At 58.1% G+C, this 12205-nt stretch overlaps 1 protein-coding gene across 2 annotated transcripts in view; it reads right to left on the minus strand.

The window, feature by feature from the left end:
- Nucleotides 1–12205, minus strand: part of SMPD3 (sphingomyelin phosphodiesterase 3) — a 91785-nt gene that overhangs the window by 10967 nt on the left and 68613 nt on the right. For both annotated transcript variants that reach the window (XM_045382702.2, XM_005592346.4), the window contains one exon: nucleotides 1449–2984. In XM_045382702.2, the coding sequence (XP_045238637.2) occupies nucleotides 1449–2771 (1323 nt within the window). In that variant the 5' untranslated portion in view covers nucleotides 2772–2984. The remainder of the gene's footprint in view (nucleotides 1–1448; nucleotides 2985–12205) is intronic.

Consider the following 12205-nt stretch of genomic DNA (forward strand, 5'->3'; position numbering starts at 1 on the left):
AGGGAAGTGGGAGGTGGGGAGAGGATGTGTGGATTGATCTGTGCAGAAGTGGGCTGGGGTAGGGGGCAGGGGAGGCCCCGGCCTCTGAGCCACCTGTAGTAGGGTGGGAGTGAGGGGCACACCCTCCCACCCTGGGCCTGACAACACATCCCCTTCTTCCCCAGAAAGTCACACTAGCTGCTGAGACAAAAATATATCCAGAGAACAGAACACCAACGAACCATATGCCAAAATGGGAACGCTGGATCTATCTGTCAGGAGCTGCTTCAATTTCAGCATCCCTTGCAGTTAATGAAGAGCAGAGGACCCAAACTCTGGGCCTGGCACAGCCACACAAGAGCCATCGAGGAACCAGAAGTGGGGGCCAGGGCCCTTGCTGTCTGCCTGGCTCCCTCAGGGCTTGGAGACAAGCACCGCCACTCCTGGCAGGCACCAGGTCGTGCACCAGTGTTTCCCTGGGCAGGCAGAGCGTGGTTGCTTTTGGAGGGGAACTGCGAAGTGAGGAAACCTGCCCTGGGCAGGCCTCTGAGCCACAGCCCTCCCTGCAGAGCTGCCACTTTTTCATGTCTCACCCTAAAGGGACAGAACCCACATCTGAAGCGGCTGCTGCCTCTCGGGGCAGAAAGCCCTGTGCTGCATCCACTGGCCAAATGATGCTTCAGAAAACTCTGGAAGCACCATGAGCGGCTTTTGGATAGAGAACAAAAGTCAACACTCTGAGCGTCTCAGGCGCAGTGGAAGATAATGTATAATGACCAAATTACCACGGCCTAAAAACTCCTCCAATCGAATCCAAATTAGCAGAAATAATTATGATTCACTTTAATTAGTGACTATGGAAGCGAAACCATGGCTGGTGGGCAGACAGCCTGGCAGGGCAGCTGCACGACAGCCAGGAGGGAGGGCTGTCCAGGCCAGGGAAGCTAGTGACCTCAGTGAGCCAGGCGGTGTCAGGGCCTGGAGACATGAGGGTCCCATCTGCCTGCCTGGTGCGCTTGGTCTGGGCTGGTCTCTCTGCCTCATATGAACAGACAGGGGCCCTGCCTCCTGCTCTTCCTCGCTTTATCACTGCCACCATCTCCACGACCACCATCGCCACTCTTGCGCCAGCTTGGAACCCTTCCCAGGTCTTACTGCTCTGGTCCACTCCCACCGTCTCCTCACTTTACAGTTGGGGAAATGGTGGCTCAGAGATCTGAGGAACGGGCCCAGGATCACTCAGATGGGTCTTTCTGAGCCCAGAGCCTCGGTGCTCATCCCTGCATTCTTGTTGACTGTGTCCCCGAGCCAGGGCCCTGTGGTTCAGCTCCAGGAAAGACCGCGTCTGCCTCCCACTCCAACCTCCCACTCCAGCCCCCACAATGACGACTCCCCACTGCAGCCCCCCTGCCCGCGTGGCTCTAGGACCGGCGGGCGCATGGTCCTCGGGCGGGGCCGAGGCCTCCTACCTTGAGAAACAGAGCTCCCTTAGAGGCCAGGGCGTCGTCATTACACTTGTTGGGGTAACAGTGATAGGCCACGTCCATGATGGGGTAGCGGCTGGCAAAGAGGAGGCCGCTGTTGAGACACTTGAAGCTGCAGCAGCCCTGGCAGCCGTAGACCCCAACGTCGTACAGGATGTACTCAAAGTAGCCGTGCAGCTGCTCTTTCAATTTGGTGGCTGCCCGCTTGTCAAACACCTCCTGCAGGCACAGGAAGTCCAGGTTGGCGGGGAAGAAGGCAGAGACCTCATGGTCGAAGGCCTCGTCGGGGTGCCGCCTCCTACGCGCGGCCGCCTTCTTCACCACCGAGGCCTTGTACAGGAGCTTGCTGTTGGCACCTGGTTCCCCGCTGGCACTGGTGTCTGGCCCAGCTCGCCCCTTCACCAGGGACTCCCTGGAGGCCGAAGGGCTGCCCAGGCTCCCCGAATCCCCGTCCTGCTGATTGTGATTGGGCGTCTGGCCCCTCGGGCCCCCGCCAGCTCCGTTCCTGGCCTGGCCCCCGGGCGCAGGGTCGTCAGCTTCGGGTGGCCGGCTGCCCTCCTCGCCACCGATGCGCACGATGCAGGCATCCTCCGGGCTGCTGCCGTCGACAGGGTCCCCAGAGGCTGGGCCGTTGGCAGCCTCATCACCAGGGTGCCGCCCGCCGTCACCCTTGTACTCCACAGAGGCTGTCCTCTTAATGCTCCCGGGGACGGCGCGGGCCACCCCATCGCCGCCCTGTGGTGACACCAGGCTGCTGAAGCTAGCGGCGCTGATGGAGGTGTTGGTGGGGGAGTCGATGTAGATTTTGATCTGGGGCCGGGCGGCCCCATTGCGGATCCTCTGCCCGATCTCCTTGGCCCGCGCTTGGGTGTTAAAAAGGTTGTTGATCCTGGCGAGTGAGTCGGGCAGGAGGCAGACGTTGGCAGTGGCGAAGCAGAAGCTTTTGCCAGGCCCTGTGCCCTTCCATTCACTGAGCAGGGCTGCCCCACCGGCCAGGCCCTTGTCTTCCAGTCGTGAATAGATGTAGGGCCGGCGGGCCGACTGCAGCGGGGACCAGAAGAGGAAGCCGAGAAACGCAAAGGGCAGCGAGGCCACCAGGAGGGCCAGGTAGATGGGCGTGAAGAGGGCGGTGCAGAGCAGTTGCAGGCAGCACGGGTCGTCCGCCCGCTGGCGCTTCTCGTAGGTGGTGGGTATGAAGGAGGCAGCAAGCCGGTCCACCAGCCAGTAGCATGGGAAGATGAGGGCCCAGGACACACAGTGCAGGGCAGACAGACAGCTGTTAGGAAAGGGGGTCGTGTACAAAACCATCGCAGCTCACTGGGCGCCGCAGCCGGCCCTACTACATGGTGTCCGTGGCAGCCGCGGGCACTTTCCTGGGCGAGGGTGGGCGAGGAGTTGGGGGCAGCTGAAGGAGGGGTCACCTCCTGGCGAGATGCAACTCTGGCTGGTCAATGGTGAGTATTGGCCAGTCGGTCATGGTTCACCTCGGTGGGCCATGCCAAGGCCTACCTACTGCAGACCCTGCAGAAACAGAAAGTAGGGGGACTGTTTTTAGTGATCTTAAGGGAGCGGGTCAGATATGGGGCCGTCGCCCCAGCTCATCCCACTCCTGCTTCCCCTGGTGTGAGCAGGACAGTTCTGAGAACCAGGCTGGAGCCGGCAGGCTCAGCAGGTGGCTGGGAGACAGCCCCAGCACACCACTTCCTCCATCCGTGCTGTTCTCTTGGAGCGAATAGCTTGGTGACATGACTGCCCCTAACTAATCTTCTTGACCTTGTAACCCAATTGCTTGAAAATAGCCCTGGTTTCCAGAGAGGTACAGATCTGTGGGTGCAAAGGGAGCAGGCAGGGCATCCTAGAGGACGCCTGGGCCCACCCTAGCCGGGGGCCGCTGGAAGCCCTTCAGGAGCCAGGGCGGTTTTTAGAACGGGAGAGCAGTAACCTTGGGTCAGAGGAGCCACAAACATGGCCACTCGTCACGGAGTGCCTGCCAGGTAAGGACAGAGCAGGAACAAACGGCAGAGCAAAGGGGCCAGAGACGCCTGGAGCAGAGGGCAGTATGGCTGGCAGGGCCACAGGGAAGGGCGGTCCCCCTCCGTGCACAACTGGGCTCTCACTGTGGCCCCAGCCTGCAGGATCACACCAAGCCTGGTGTTTCCACTCCACTGAACATGGGAGAAACCCCCCAGCAATGACGATCCCAGCACAGCCTGGGTCTTACCAACTTCCAGAACCATCAGAGTTCCCGACAGTCCCTGTGACTTTTGGAGAAGCTCCCTGGGGCTGTATAGGTCTGGCCTAAGCTTTAACCGCTGTCCCTCATGTCCTCCAAGATGCAGCCCAGTCGAGACCCATAGCCACCTGAATAAGCCCACCCTGGGTCCTCTGTGGGAGCCACAGTGGGTCTCGGAGCAGACTCAGAGCTCTGCCTGGGCAAGGCTGCCAGGTACATCTATTGTGCTGAATGTAAAATCAATAAAGACAAGCATCTGGAGTGTTTGCCCAGCCTCCAGGGACCCACGTGTCATCACCCCGTCCGGGAGCCTGTAGAAGTGTAACCCAGACTTTTCATAACTAGAGCAGTTGGGCCACTCTTTCTCCACCCACTCTCTTGCTGACTCAGCCCAGCTCCTGCCCTGGCACTTTGGGGGGTCTGAGCCCATGGTGCCATCTGTCCTGGCCCCACACCTTCACCTCCTCCTGAATCCATGGTCACCCAAGCCAGGGACCTAGGTGTCACCAGACTCTGCCTTCCTTCAGTCCCCATCAGTCCCTGCCACTCCTGCTGAACCCCCTGTGCTGGCCCGGGACTGCATCACGGTTCCCCAACTTTATCAGCCTCCACAAGGGCTGCAGGGACGTTCTCCATGTAGTCTGCTGTGTCACAGCTGCCTCACACCTACTGGAGCTCCCTCAGCCCTTAGTGGGGAGCCCAGCCCCTCCGTCAGGCCTGCAGGTCTCTGCAGCCCCCTCCCCTGGACGCCTGCCTCTCACTCGTGTCCCGTCCCTGCCTGCCATTCCCCATCCCTCTGCCCCTCGCCTCACTCACCCTTTCTCTTTTAAGACTCAACTTAGAAATTCCCTCCCTAGAAGACCTTTGGACCCCTTGCCCCGGTGGCTTAGGTGTCTCCACTGGTGGCTCCCATCCCCACCACGTGTGGCCTGGTCTCTGCAGTTCTATATCACAAATGCTATGGGATGTGGCCACCTGCCCAGCAGACCGCAAGCTTCAGGAAAGAACAGGCTGCACAGGGGCGCCCTAGAGTCCCAGGCTTGCCCTGGCAGGTATGCAGGAGATGGGGGATGAGGGGAGGTTCACCTGGATGCCTCCAGCCAGAGTGGGGGCAGCTGTTTTCCCGCCTGCAGACGGGGTTTCTGTGGGGCATGTCAGCCCAGGACAAGCCTGCAGCCACCATCTCTAGGGCTTAGTGTCTAAAGGTGAACTTGAGCTGGGTCTGTATCTGGTTCTGATAAGCAGCTTCACAAGGCTGTCACTCTCCTCAGGGGAAATGCCTTTGAAGCCAACACTGGAAGGGTGCAGTTCGGAACAGCACATGTGTCTATGCAGACCACAGCCGGGCAACCCGGAGCCTTGGGAAACCAGCTCTACGTTGGGCCTCAGTGAAATCTGGGACATGGGCATCTCACTCTGCGGCCAGTGCTTGTGGCTCAGTGCTCAGCGGGACTGGTGGGTGTCCAGGTCCGCCCCCACCTGCCATCTGGCTTGGGAGACTCCAGGACGTACTCCCTCATTCTTTCTTTAAAATCCCAGCAATTGCTGCAAGATAAATCAAACCTGCAGAGGGAGCGACAGCCCACTCGCTCTCCCTCACCAAGCTGGAGGGTTCCCCCCTGCAAACCTGCAGCCCTCATTGTGTGGAGCTGGCTGCCTTCACACTGGCTGGACTGACAGCCACAGGAGGGGACACGGAGCCACCCACAGGCACCTGTCTCTGTTGGACCAGCTGGGGCCAGAGGGAGAGCTTGCAGGTCCTGTCTCTGGGGACAATGGGGGTAGGATGGGGTCTCCCAAGGCTCTCCAGCCACCAGTAGTCCCTGTAGTTGGCACTAAGGCCTCAGGGTAGGGGTCCAGCCCAGATTCTTGGGGCCACCTGGAAGTCACCCCAGTGTCATGAAGCAGGGCCGTTCCTGAATCTCCCTCATCTCTGTGACCTGAGGTCACCAGCCCAGCCTGGCCAGCACCATCCTCACCTGAGTTCCTGCTACTGTCCTACTGTCCTCAGCCTCAGCCACAGCCCCAAGCTCACCACCAGTGTGCAGAGGGTCTTCCTAGACACAGCTGATCCTCTCTCTCCCCTTGGTGGTCTCATTGTCTTGGGGGACAAAGTCCAGTCTCCCAGTCTCTGTCTAGGGGCCCTTTATGCTTCTGCCCCCACCAGCTCTTCCCTCATCCACCCCCACCCTGGGCTCCACCAGCAGGAAGGGCTGTGCAGGCTGAGCTCTGGCATGAGGACACTTTTTTTTTTTTTTTTTGAGACGGAGTCTCGCTCTGTCGCCCAGGCTAGAGTGCAGTGGCTGGATCTCGGCTCACTGCAAGCTCCGCCTCCCAGGTTTACCCCATTCTCCTGCCTGCTTCAGCCTCCCGAGTAGCTGGGACTACAGGTGCCCGCCACCTCACCTGGCTAGTTTTTTGTATTTTTTTTTTTTTTTTAGTAGAGATGGGGTTTCACCGTGTTAGCCAGGATGGTCTTGATCTCCTGACCTCGTGATCCACCCATCTCGGCCTCCCAAAGTGCTGGGACTACAGGCTTCAGCTACCGCGCCCGGCCGAGGACACTTTTGCAGAAGGATTTGGGAGGAGAAGGTCTATCCTGTCTGCACCATGCTGCCCTCCTGGCAGAACTGGCTGGTATTCCACAGTGTGGCCAGAGCTCCCTTATGGGTCAGAGGAGGGTGCAGACTCACTTCATCAAAAGGTTCCTAAGGGAATTCCACAAACCTGCTCTCCCGTGTGGCGCATCCCTGACACTGGTCCATCAGGGTTGGGATCTGCTAGTGGCTGAGATGGGGCTATGGAGTGTGTAGAAGAGACAGACTCTCTCCTCAGCTGCCCTGGGCCCCCCTTTCTCCTGCTGTGACCCCAGAAACCCTCTGGGCAAGCTCCCCATGGCCCTGCCAGCAATGGTAGTGAGCGGCCAGTCCTGATCTTTATGCTTCTCCTGGGCCGGCCAGAGGAATGTCTTTGGTCCTTATTCAGGAATTGATGGGATTTGAGGTGACTGGCAGCTGGTGGCCAGGAGTGGCCCACGAGCATTCCTCTAGGAAGTGGCAGACCCAAGCACGTCAGCCCTTCCTGCTGCCCTTCCAGGCCCCTTCTAGTGACTCCAGGTCCCCCATCCACAGCCCCTCGCAGCCTCCCAGCTGCTGGCCCCTGCCCTGCTCCTGTGTGTGGCCCCTGCCTCTGCACAGAAGCTGCTGGTGCAGGAGACACAAAAGGGATCGCCACCCTGGAGCTGGTTTCTAAGGCTCTGTGGTTAATTATCTTGTCTCAGGGAAATGAAAGGAGGGTAAATAAGCAACAACACATTAATTAGTCTGATCTACACTTTCCCATGAAAGAGGAGAACTAGAGTTAACCGTTAGAGGCTGGCAACTTTTCAGAGAAACCCCGAGTCCTCAGAGAGGTGGCCAAGGCAGGATGCGCTCCCCGGCCCGGGCCCGCTGTGTGGCGGTGCTCAGCCGCACCGGTGCCTGTCCCCTCCCTGTTGCCTGCACTCCTTTGGCCTAGTTGGGCCACAGAGTGGGCCCGGTGCAGGTTCTATCTCCACGTGGGGGACTCCGTGCCCCCGCTCTCTGCTTCCATGTCCCTGGACTGGCAACTTTGCCAAGCAGAGTCCACTGTGGACCCCTCTGAGGGGACTGGCAGGACCCCCAAAGGCCTTGTGGGCTGAGTTTTTGCAGCTCAACCTCAGACTGCATTGTTCCCCCAGGGTTCCTTATTTTGAAGTCCACAGTCATCTGTGGGTTTGTCCCCTTTGTGAATCCTGGTGTGTGTGGCTTCCGAGGTTGCCCAGAATGACATCCCCGACACCATGCTCTCCAGGCCTGAGTTGGAGTCCCGATGCCTCCAGGTTGTCATGGGTCCTGGCAGGCCCCATGGTCACTCTTGAGCCCTGGGGTCAGTGTAGGAGGCCACACGGCACCCCAAGGCCGGGCTCCTGGGAGTCAACCCTGACCTAGAAAATGAGACTTTAGACCTGCCTCTGGCCCTCAGCCTCACTGGCCACTGCTTAGCTTGGGCTTGGGACTCAGGGTGACCTGAGTGCAACCCTGCACTAGTCAGGACTTCCCACCTCCCAGGACGATCATGAGGACAGAAAGGGACCAGGCTGGTGACCTGGCCAGGCCCTGCTTCCTTCCCTGCCTGCTGTGCCCCTCCTGGTAGGACCTCCCAATCACTCCTCCCCTGAGGTTGGCCCCTGTGTGCCCTGTTTGCTCTCCCCAGCCTGTGGTCCTGGGCGCGGTTCTGGGGGTCACTGGAGCCCACCCACAGAACTCTCAGAGCGCCTTCAGGAGCCTCAGAGACATCAGTCACACTGCTGAGGCTGGAGCTGCTGGACTTCACTAGCTTGTTGCTGTTCCCTGCAGTGGGGACTGGACTGGGCCTGACTGTGACAAGGGGACTGGGCTTCAGGGAGCAGAGAACTCCATGGTTTGCAGGTTGACCCAAGTAGGAGGGGAACTTGCCCTGGGAGTTTGGGAGCCCAGACAACCCCAAGTCCATATGTGAGGGGAAGAAGTGAACAAGTCCTGGGCAGGACCCAAGAGGCCACAGCCCCAGCCACCCCTGGTGGGTGTGTGGCATTGACAGCAGGCAGCCACACACTGCGGCTGCTCCTGTGAGCGACTGATGATCTGCAGTCAGTCTGCAGCCCTGAGACCCCTGTTGCTGACATGTGAGCTGAGGCATCACGACACGAACGGTGGGAGACTATGGCTGCTCAGAGGCCTGCACTGAGCCAGAGCCCCTCTCCCTAGATGCTGGCCTGAGGGCTCAGAGGGCAGCTGATCTGCCATCACCAGCGAAGGGTGATCCCAGGAATAAGGCCTGGCCAGGCTGGTCCCGTCTGGACAAGCCATGGTGGCCAGGAGCTCTGCTACTGGACGTCAAATACCACCAGCACCAAGACAGCCATCCCACTCGCCAGCTCCCTGGCAACAGACTTGCAGGTGTAATGGCACACAGGCTCTGCCTGCACAGTGGTGCAAAGGGTCCTAGGTGGATCTTGGCTTTGAATTTGAATTTCTCTGGTGGTGGGAAAGTGAACAAACCAGACCAGTTCTGCTGGTAAGGCAAGCCCTGGCCTCTATGAGGAAGCCTACATCATTTTCTAGGGATCTCTGAGTCTGGGGGGCTTCTGGAAAATTGAGGAGGTTTGGGAATTGCCCCACCTTCGCACTAGGGTGAGGCCTGTCTCCCCTCCACTGCCCTTTCCTCTGGCTCGTATGCTTGCTGACACCGCTCTTCCCGGCAGCAGGGCTGGGAGTCCCAGAGCAGACAGGCCTCCTCTGAGTCCCTGTTGTGTCCACAAGCTCATGTCTAAACAGGAGCTGCGCCAGGCCCCTGGTTTCCGCAGGAAAAGCCACGTGGATTGCTCCAATCCAATTACCCAAGGTGCCTGCATCCGCCTGCGGCACTGAGCTCAGGCCGGGCCATTTCTGCCTGGATGCCTGCTGCAGAGGAGTTGGCATGGCAACATGAGCTCTGAGCTGCTGAAACTTAAGTCAACTCATGGCTGGGAGGACAGAAAGACAGAAGCGGATGCCTTTCTGAGTGATGCAGGTCGGACACATCCACGCTAACTCCTGAGAGCCACATCCCAGGCAGAATTGGGGTCTGGGGTCCAGCAAGAACACGTGTGCTGTGGCAGCGGCTCCTACAGACACAGGTGTGCCAGGTAAATGCCTGTTCATCCATCTAGATCCAAAGCACCTGCCTCCTTCTCCCTGCAGTCCTCCGTGACCTGCACACCCCACGCACGTGCACACAGCCATGCCCCCACCCCCAACGTCTGTCACTCTAATCAGGCACGTGTCTGTTTGCACGTCCTGGATGGAGCTCCAAGTCTTGGCACCACCACAAGGCCAAAGCCCACCCTGCTGCACTCCACAGCGAGGGCAGTGAGCCAGTCAGGCCACTCAGCACCAGCCCTCCTGACCTGGAAGGTAACAAAACCCAGCTAGACTACCCTAAGCTCTCCCTGAAACTCTTATTGGGCCCTTGAGGAAAGAGGCCTGCATTTTATCTGAGATGGAAGACTAGGAACCTGAAGCTTCTGGAACCTTCTTTGAGAATGAATCTAGTTCAGAGGAAAACAGACCTTAGGGCTGGAAGGAAAGAGACCAAGTCCTAGAGACATCATTGAGCTCTGATCTCCCTGCAGCCGAAGCCAGCACAACCCGCACACTTTCCAATGAATGATTCAGCAGTTCCCCTTGTCTTTGCTCTAGTCCCTTTGAGTTGGTTTCTGGCATTTCCCACTGAAGGGATCCTGTCTCAGATATGCCAGCTCTGTGATCTTTCTGAAATGCGATTCTATCAGCTCCTCTCCTGTGCAAACCTCCTGTGGCTCCCCCTTGACGTCCCACTGGGCAAAGTGGAGGCTCCCCTGAGTCCCGGGAGGCCCTGCAGAACCTGGTGCCTCTGGCCTGTGCCTTATCAGCATCCCTTGGGAGACCACAGCGGAGCAGACACTGGGAGCGCAAACTCTGGTGTTGGACAAGCAGGGCCAGGTCGTCCTCCTGGATATTGGACAGGCTGCTCAACTGACTGTGCCTTAGTTTCCTCACGTGTTAAGCCTTGGTAATAACCGTCTCAGGGTAGTTGCAGATGGTGCACATGCAGCACCGAGTGTGGTGCCTGCCTCATCTCTAGGATGCTTACTTTTATCATTTTGCTATCACTGTTAATTCCCTTGCTGCAAAGGCCTGAAGATACAGCCGGAGCCTTCAAAGTCTCCTCCTCGTGAGGCTGGTTTGCCTTACAAAGAGGGTTCTCTGCTTTCCCAGGTGCATGGCGAGGACAGTACGGGGGACGACGTCAGGGCCTCCATCTCCTCGCAGGAGGTGATCAGAGCCATCTGTTGTGGGCTGCTTGTGCAAGCCCGAGGCACGGGCTTCTGCAGAAGCCAGGTGCAGGCAAAGGGGCCATACAATTTTCAAAAAGAAACTTCCCACAGGAGGTATTACTGCACTGTGTGATTTCTGAGAATAGGAACAGGCTGTGAGCAGCTCTGGGGCCTTCCTTCAATCAGCCAGCCTCGGCATTTCCCTGGTGAAGTCAGAAAGCCCAGATGAAGCCAACTCGGGCGTGATTGGAAAGCAAATCTCAAGCCAGGTGAGTGTGGTGCATGCCCTAGAGGCGCAACAGCCAACGTGATGATTCAAACAGCAGTACCCCTGGGTCCAGGACCTTGTGCCACGGTGACATGGGCAGTTGCCCTGAAGGCATGGACCCCATCCTAGGGGGACAGCTGAGTTTGAAGACCTGACTGCCCACTCTCTACCACCTGCCACTCCAAAGTCATCTATTGGTGACCACAAAGGGTGCCAGCAAGGAGATGACTGGATGGAGGCTGACACCTAGACCCACATCTGAGCCACACCAGGCAGCACCTCCTCTCATTCCTGTGTTCTGCTCACGAACCCGCCTGGTGACCAGACTTATCTGCCAGTGTTTGCAAGGGCAGAAGCCCGCAGGGCTCCCACCAGTCCTATGCCCTCATGGAGGCTGAGCCCAAGACAGAGAGGAGGCCAGGGGCAAAAGCTTGCTTCAGGATGAAGATGGGGAACCTCCTCCAACTGGGGCAGCTCCAGGGCTGAACTAGAGCAGTCCTGAGTCAGGAGGCTGCAGGCCACAGCTGAGCATCTAGCCAGACAAGGCCTCCAACCTCAAGTGCTCTGGGCCTGCCTGAGTGCTGAGGCCTGTGCCTGGGCTGGGCCTTGCAAGTCGCCAAAGCAAGGGATCCTACCAAAGCAGGTCACGTCACCTGTTCCTGGCTGACCAGCACCACCTCCATCCTCAGGAGGCCCTCTGCCCTCAGCGCCACCTCTGCCTTTCACAGGAAGGAGACCAGGAGGGCCTTGCTTCTCTCAGGTTCTGCTGTTGAGGTTTCTGTCCCAGTCAAGTCCCTACTTCCCTGACACAAAGGCTGATGTTAATGGTTCATGAGCCAAACAAGGCTTGGAATATACTTAAGAGGGAATGACAGCATACTTTCTGTGGGAGTAGAATTTTAAACACAAGTCCACACAAATGCTAGGATTTAGGTAGACCCTGTGTCGCCTGCATTTCAAGTACAGCATTTCCTTCTGGAACGGATTGGCCGACTGCACGATGTGTAGGCATTTCAAGGCACCAGAGAACACAGATTAAGACGACAAACCTTCCTAAAACAGAACAGACGGGCTAACATTCTTCGGAACAGAATCATTTCACATTCAGCCTAAAGTTTTCTATGCAAAGAACATTTAACAAACTGAGTCCTAGAGGAAAATTTATGCAGAGCTTAAAAAGCAAGTGAGTGAGAATGAGTAAATAAAATCAGGTGTCAGCATTTCACTCACCCTCCCAGGCGGCTGGGCTTTCCGAACTGAAGCAAGGCCTCACTGCTGAGGGTTGAGGCCCCATCCTGAGCCCTTTTGGAGACCTCTGACCCCAGGCCACTGCTCTACACATGGCACCATGAAAGACCCTCCCTCTGCACACGGCACCATGAAAG

This window comes from Macaca fascicularis, chromosome 20, assembly GCF_037993035.2.
Source record: "Macaca fascicularis isolate 582-1 chromosome 20, T2T-MFA8v1.1".
Lineage (NCBI taxonomy): Eukaryota > Metazoa > Chordata > Mammalia > Primates > Cercopithecidae > Macaca > Macaca fascicularis.